General features: G+C 45.8%; 1 protein-coding gene across 5 annotated transcripts in view; it reads left to right on the top strand.

The window, feature by feature from the left end:
* Window positions 1-1,594: 1,594 nt before the first annotated feature.
* ZDHHC14 (zinc finger DHHC-type containing 14) overlaps window positions 1,595-7,774 on the top strand; it is a 171,797-nt gene continuing 165,617 nt past the window's right edge. Inside the window, exon 1 of one of the 5 annotated variants that reach the window (XM_019550036.1) lies at window positions 1,595-2,279. In XM_019550036.1, coding sequence (XP_019405581.1) covers window positions 2,029-2,279 — 251 coding nt within the window. In that variant the 5' untranslated portion in view covers window positions 1,595-2,028. The remainder of the gene's footprint in view (window positions 2,280-7,774) is intronic. The other 4 variants (XM_019550033.1, XM_019550032.1, XM_019550035.1 and 1 more) reach the window with 4 other exon arrangements.

Below are 7,774 nucleotides of genomic sequence, written 5' to 3'. Positions count from 1 at the left end.
TCTACTGTGGGTAAAATGCTATCAAACAGCATCACATGCTACAGAGCAATCTTTCGTGAAAGGAAGAGTCAATCGATGCTGCAAACTTCATTGTTGTCTTATTTTAAGAAATTGCCACAGCCACCCCAACCTTCAGTGACCACCACCCTGATCAGTCAGCAGCCATCAACATCGAGGCAAGACCCTCCACCAGCAAAAAGATTACGACTCGCTGAAGGCTCAGATGATGGTTAGCATTTTTTAGCAATAAAGAATTTTTTTAATTAAAGTATGTACGTTGTTTTTTTAGACATAATGCTATTGCACACTTAATAGACTACAGTATAGTGTAAACATAACATTTATATACACTGGGAAACCAAAAAGTTCGTGTGACTCGCTTTATTGCAGTGGTCTGGAACCGAAACCGCAATATCTCCGAGGTATGCCTGTACTTCTTTCTGAGTGGTGAGGTAGGAAGTGCAGTGTTGGCAACTAAGGGTCTTGTTGCACCTTATGCTGCAGGTTGCACAAATGTTGGTCGGCTTAGTGCTACCTTGAAATTAGGAACAGCTACACTTTCAATTTGAGCAGCACATCTGTGGGGAGTTGCCACATCTTAATGGTCCGGGACTTGGGTAGTGCAGATCAGGAGAGAATCCTGCCCTGGAGCGGTATAACTTTGAGCCACATACTGAATGCTAATGTGAAGACAACCCCGGGATTAAGACGTCCAGGAGCCACCTAAAATTACTGTGTAACAAGGCCCTAAGGCACAGAGGAGGAGAAGGGGGGCTATTGTTGCAGCTTCTCTCTGTGCCAATGGTGGATACCCTCAGCTCTGCAAGAGTAATGCCTTGTATGCCACTGCCATTGTCCTCTATGTAGCTAGAGGACGAGGGGCACTGATTGACCTTGCTGAACATACTATTGATGCCAGACTCAAACCTTCTTGGCTTTGGGGATCAGCTTGGGTAGCCAGGATGGGGCAAAAGGAATGATTATGGCTCTTGATAAGCCACACAGGGCCATGGGACCACCTCAGGGCAGTTTGGCAGGGACCAAGTGGCAGGGCTTGGTCCCACGTGGGATACAAGGAGGGTGGACAAGGACAGGAGGTGCAGCAAAGGGCACGTGCTCTGCCTCCCTCCAGCCCTGTCACAGGGCAGTGGCCCCTCCTAAGGTGAAAGTGACACCTAGCCAAAGCAGAATCCAGGCGGGCATCAGACCCCTGCCACTCGTGGCGCTGAAAAAGGACGAAGCCTGGGAAAGGGGGCGGGGCCAAACTCCCTTTTCCCCCAGCAGCCTGCTGGGACTTGCAGTCCCCACCACCTCAACAAAGGGGACGGACCCACGGGACTACAATTCCCAGCAGGCACCACGCGAGGAACAGCACCGGGAGATGGACCCGCGGGACTACAACTCCCGGCAGGCATTGGGCGGGGTGAGGGGACACTCGGAGAGAGACCTACGGGACTACAACCCCCAGAAGGCATCGCGGGCCCTACTGGCCGGGCAGAGGCGGTGCCTGAGGGAGCCGTGCTGGTGGTTGGCCCCGCCCCCCGGCTCGCGGCGACCGTTAGCACCTCCCAGCCGTGTCGGGTGGAGGGTTGGGCGGTCTCCGCCCGCGGAAGATGCAGAGGCGGCTGGAGCTGGAGCTGCTGTTGGAGCTGCCGAGTGCGGAGAGCTGGGACCGGAGCCACACGCCGGCGCCCGCGTGTGGGATGCGGGGCCGGCCGCAGCGGGAGCCGCTGAGGCGCGGGAGTCGCAGCCCGCGGCGCTGAGGCAGAGGCGGCGATGCGGGAGGAGGTGGCGGCGGGGCCGCCCCGCTGCTGCTGCTGCTGCTGCTGCCCGGGTCGGCGCGCGGCCCCTGCCGCCTAGAGGCCACCGTGCCCCGCGGGGCGAAACTTGGGAGGCGAAAGGCGGCGGCAGCCCGCGATGACAGCCGGGGCTGGGCGGCCGTGAAGGGCGGCTCGGGCGGGGGCTGCTCCGTGTTTGTCCCCCAGCTCTGCCCCGGGGGCCCGGCCCCCCGCGCCTGCAGCCCCCTTGATGAGTCCAGGCGGCGGCGGCGGGCCCATGAAAGACTGCGAGTACAGCCAGATCAGCACGCACAGCTCCTCCTCGCCCATGGAGTCGCCCCACAAGAAGAAGCAGGCGGGTCCCCAGAGGAAATGGGAGGTGTTCCCTGGCAGGAACAAATTCTTCTGCAACGGGCGCATCATGATGGCCCGGCAGACGGGCGTTTTCTACCTGACTCTGGTCCTCATCGTGGTCACCAGCGGACTCTTTTTTGCCTTTGAGTAAGTGACGCCAAAGCCACCTGCTTCTCCTCCCACCACCCACTCATGTTTCATTTTCCTAGAAAGAAACCGGCCAGGTTGCAGGATCTGTTGTTTTGTTTTCCCTCTGCTGTGCCTGGCTCCTGCATGCCAGGCATCAAGGGATGCAACCCTGTTTTGGTTAGCAGGTACTCTGGGTAATCACAGGTGCATGCAATAAAACACTGCTGTCCCAGGTTTTGTGCCCCTGGCTGGAGGGCTGTGTGACAGCTGGGGTCAGGATGTTCACGAACGGCTGTCACTCTGTCAGGTCTGGTTTTTGACCAAGTAGAAAGCACCGAAATGCCATCCTTCCCTCAAAAAACTGACCACAGGAAAGGTGCCCTCTCTTTTTTTTCATTGGTTTCTGGCAAGCATTATGGCTTAACTTTTGTGAAGGAGGGTTGCAGGCAGCTGTTGGGATGCCTCTGCTCTTGGTATGAAAGATGAAAGGAGGGAGCCTTCCTGTCACTGAAAGATGGGTGGCTCCGCAACTGTGGCTATAGAGTAGCATTTAATCCGTGTGCAGCTGGGTCACATCATCTGGTGTTGACTAAATGCACCATATCATGGGGAACTTAAATCACAATCTATTGTTTTGAAGCGAGATTTTTCTATGCCATTTTTTCTACTAGTCTTTAGGGTCTTATTCTCTATTGTCCTGAATCTAGCACTGTTGTCTTTCCATTCCTGAAAAGCCAGTGCACACAGCTGCCAAATCAGTGCTGCTCCGTCTGGAGTGGTGAAGCTAACTGCAGAAGGTGGAAGATGAAGAGGAATTGAGCAGCTAGGCCTACTTTGTTTACTCTTTTCAGTACAAATTTTACCATTAGGACTCTATCGGGTTTTTTAACTGAAAAAACAAGCAGCTGAACCTCTTAGTGTGTTTGCAACTGTCTAAGGATGTTTGTTGATGCATGTGATTCTTCTAATTCTTTGGGGATCACGTATTCCAGTATAAGAACCTCTTTAGGAAGAATTATCACCAGTATGTAGGAAGATGCCATATTGCTTTAACTGTGGTGGTGTCAAACTGACTGTTTATAAATGAAGAAATGGCATAGAGATCAGTCCGTTCTCCAAAACTTTATCCCACAGCTGCTGTCCAGTCTTCAAATTCTGTAGAAAACATTAAATCATACGTAAGTTTAGCTGTTGCTTCTAAAAATGCTATTCTATAATTTCAAAATAGACTAGTCAAGCAGTGCATGTTATTTTACTGCCTCAAGGAAACTTGGTAGTGGCTTTTAATTGTTTCTGAATTGAATCAGGTATGTGCAGAAACCCTAACTTACTCGTGGCAGTTAAGATGAAATCAAGGTAACCAAACTATATCTGAGCTTGCATAAAGGATTTTTGTGGGTTGTTATTTTTTATGCTTTTTTTTCATCTCTTTCAGTTGATTAAAGGTGATTTCTTCCCCCTCCCCTCCACTGTTACTGCCTCTAGTTGCCCCCCAGGTTTGTTCACTCTGTCTTACTACAGGTGTGAAGCTTTTTGAACCTCTTGAAACTGAGCTAACACAGTGAATTATGATTATCTATTGGCAGTATGTCATCACGTTTCCTCTTCTAGTTCTAAGCAGGAATTTTATACATTTTGAATGTATATAAAAGAAAGTTGGTGCTACTCTGTTGTTGGCTCTGGTTAGTCCCACATTCTGTATTCTATTCCTTGGACCTCTGTGCAGCTTTGACTTCAATAGTTCTGTATTAGGTGCATATTGGCTTTTTGACAAAGAGCAAATTGCTTTCCATAAACTACTCCTTAATTAATTTTAAATGCATCTTTAAATGCTGTCTTCACAAGGGAAGCATGTCTTAATAAATAACATTTTTGTTTGGTTGCATGAATTAGAACAGTTAGGGCAAACTGTTTATTGCTATCCTGGTCTTTCATTATTGGTGCTCTGGTGATTAGTTTTTCTCTGGGACCCATTAAGTAATGTAAGCTGAATGGCATGTTTGAGCCTCAGTGATGTTTTACAGTAGGCAAGGTATACTGAAGATTTAAGTCTAAAACTAAGTTACATCCATTTTAAATAACCAGCTACATGTTATTGGGGCTTTGAAACTAGGAAAAAGGTTTGACTTATGCATGCAAGTATGTATTGTGCAGGTGCATATTGTGCGAATAGCTGTGTAATATAGGATACTGTGCGAGTCATTCTTGCATGTCATTCACTGTCTTTTCCCTTGAAATACATACAAAGCTTGGTAAACTGTGAACAAATTCTAATTAAATTAACTTAAACCTTTTGCTGTCAAGGGGAGGGAGAGTTACAAAATGTTGTTCCTAACAAGTTGTTACAATTGTGTGGTAGATTATGTTCTTGTTCAGGAAAATGAATGTAGTCAAATTTAGTCACGAATCTGAAGCATTATTTATTACTAGTTTACATCTGGCAAACCTTAGATGCTTGTAAGGCTGATAACATTTAAAAAGTAATTTTTTGTTTAAAAGTGTTGTTTTGGGGACAGATTCTAAATTGAAGGTCAAGTTTCTTGCCTGACATCTCTGCAAATAATTATCCTTTCCTTTTAAGAAATAATTGTTGCTCTCATGTGACCAGTAAGCAGCAACTGTGAAGAACAGAAATTAAAAATATTCATCTTCACTTTGATAAAGACACTGATTCTTTTAGAGGGGAGAAAAGGGTTACTGTCTGCAGAAAAGAGATTTAGAAATTGGTATTCTATCATGCTCTGTGTGCCTATTAAATCTCAGTGAGGTTTAGGTATTTCACACAGATTGGTATATGAATGCAGCTAAACTGAAAGTTTTAGAAACAATTAAAAGATAGCAAAATGTTACTTACTATTTTAGGAATTTTGTGGTCTTGGTATTGCATTGTCTTTTTTTAAACATGGAATGAACTTACATTTGCTCAGAGTAACAGACTTCATTTCAAAGAATTCAGCTGCCCATCCCAATTAAAGGAGATGTAGAGAAGAGGTAGTTTAGTAGCATGTTCCTGGAAGCCCATATTGCTTCACTGTGGACACTTGTCCGTTATCCTTTTGATGTTATCTATTCCTCTTCACTTGTTACAGTACCAGGCATCTTTCTTTTTCCCATGATATTCCCTTCACTTGGAACAGACTCTTCTTCTTAGTTGTTCTGTAAATCCTTCTGCTGAAGTTCTGTGACTCCCAAATAGCTAAAACAGGGATGTCCAATTCATGCCAGGCCAGATCCACAGGCAGGTGGGAGTGGGGCCAAGTGTTTTAACTTAAAAAGACAAGGTTCCTTGGGTAAATCTGATATCGGTTATTAGACCAACTCAAATAGTTGGAAAAATTCTTCTTTGCAACCTTTCAGGTACAAATACCCTTCATCGGGTTAAGGAAGCATCTGTACCTGGTGTGTGCTCCTCCTGGATGGACTGAATAGTAAAGAAGCCAGAGGCTGATATGCATGCAAGAAAGGCAGTCGGTGAAGATGTAAACTGAGGAGTCAGTGGGTAAGAGACAGGGTGGGGATAGGGACTGACTGAATGTAGTTTGGTAAATAGTGCAGAGGTACTGGGGGAGTCAGATGTTAGGCAGGCTATAATCTGTTAAATCTAATATTTATATTTAGTCCATGATTTTTTGTATAAGTACATTGATAAAGTGAAGTTCATAGGCTTGTCTGTGAAAGGTGTTTTGTAAGTTCCCTTTGAGGATTAGAACTGAGAGATTGGAGAGAGAGAGTGATTTTTGTTAAGAACCAACTATTTTTGTGACAGAAAGGTCAAACTGTAGGGGACAGTAGTAGTTTTGACAGTATGACCGAGAAAAGTGAACAGGATGAAAGGGATATAAGCAGAAGGTAAAGGGGAAATGGGGCGGTATTGATTAAAACAAACCAACCAACCTCTCTCTACCCCCCACAAAAATGATCTGATTTGAATTCCTTTGGAAGGAAAGTAGAAAACCAAAACAAACATGTCCTTTTATTGTTGGACTGACAAAGTTCTTTGGGTAGTAGATGTGATATCTTTTATTAGACCAACTGAATAGTGGAAAAAAATTGTTCTTTACAAGCTTATGGGCATAAACACCCTTCTTCAGGCCCAGGGAGTGTCTGCTGGTGTTTTTGTACTCTCTTGGGTTCAACAGTAGAAGCTTACGCCAATATGCAAAATGCAGGTCTGTGAAAATGCAAACATGTGGCAGAGGAGATAGGAGTTAATGGGGAGGAGGGAGAGGGGAATGTTGACAGGTGATTACAGTGTAGCTGGTAAAATGTGGAGAGGTTAGCTGGGGTTATTGGATGGCAGGCAGGTTATAATGTGCCATAAATCCAATGACTAGTCCATGATTTTTTTTATTACCAATGGATTTATGAAGTGGAGTTTGGAGGCTCATTTAGAAAAGGTGTTGTATTGTTGTGGTTTTTGTTGTTGTAATTCTTGTCCATATAATTTTGTTCTGATTGTTGTGTTGTGACCTTGTGTGCAGCTGTGCCACCTCCATTATGGAAGCTGTTCTGCACAGGCAAATCTTTGTGTTCATGTGGCACCTTGCTGGTTTTTGTGGAGGTCCATACAGGTGAAAGGATGACTTTGCATGCAGTAGTTCTTATGATAGGAGGCCTAGACTGCCAGCCAGTAACATAAGGATGGGTGGGCAAGTGGGGCACAAACTGGGAGGTAAGGAGGGTGTGTGCCAGAATGGAACTGCAGACACCTCCACTCCCCCAAAAAACCTTTCCTGCAGCAGCCCTGCTGTTCTGCCCTCCTGTTGCCTGAGCCAGGTGATTCATGGCATGCATAACGTAGAAGCAGTGGCCAGAGGGTTGCTGCTGTGGTGTAGGGGTAGGCATGTTACTTCTGGGCTTTGCTGAAAATTAGTCTTTTAAAGGCTGCATGATGTGTGTGGGGCAAAAAATAAAAGGGGTGGGGAGATGGCATCTTTTTCTCCCTGACCCTGAGAACAACAAACCTCCAGAGGTGCTGCCCTGGCACCATTCACTGCTATGGCCAAGGTCACAGCATTGACCAGTTAAGGCCCTTGTGCCGTCCTTTTGAGGCACACATCTTGATCCACAGTCTTAACTACCTTTTGTTTTTTTGTGTAACACCTCTTTCCATCCTTCCTTCTCCTCCCCACCCCCAAGAACTATTTCAAAACCAAGACTCTTGAGGCGATTTAAGGCTAATCAGCTAATCAGCTGGTACCTTGAACCTTACTTCTTTATTTATATTTAAAACTACATGGGGTATTTTATTATAAAATTAGCCAGGAGAGGCCAGCCTGAAGCACATGTGGCACAATCAGTCTCTGCGTGGCACCTGGCAGATTGGGGAGTGAGCAGTGAACACAGCAGCAGATATAGCAGAGAGCCTAAAGTAGAGTAACAGATCAACCCAGGGAAGGAGATCAGGGAGGGTATAGGTAGTGTTCTGCATTTTCAGTTTTTACTGAATTTCACTGGTAAATTACCAGAATATTTAAAAATTATTTGGGTTTTACTATTTTTTTTTTTTTTTT

The sequence above is a fragment of the Crocodylus porosus genome, unplaced genomic scaffold (genome assembly GCF_001723895.1).
Source record: "Crocodylus porosus isolate Cpor-Errol unplaced genomic scaffold, CroPor_comp1, whole genome shotgun sequence".
NCBI lineage: Eukaryota > Metazoa > Chordata > Crocodylia > Crocodylidae > Crocodylus > Crocodylus porosus.
This window is presented reverse-complemented; position numbering and strand designations above follow the sequence as displayed.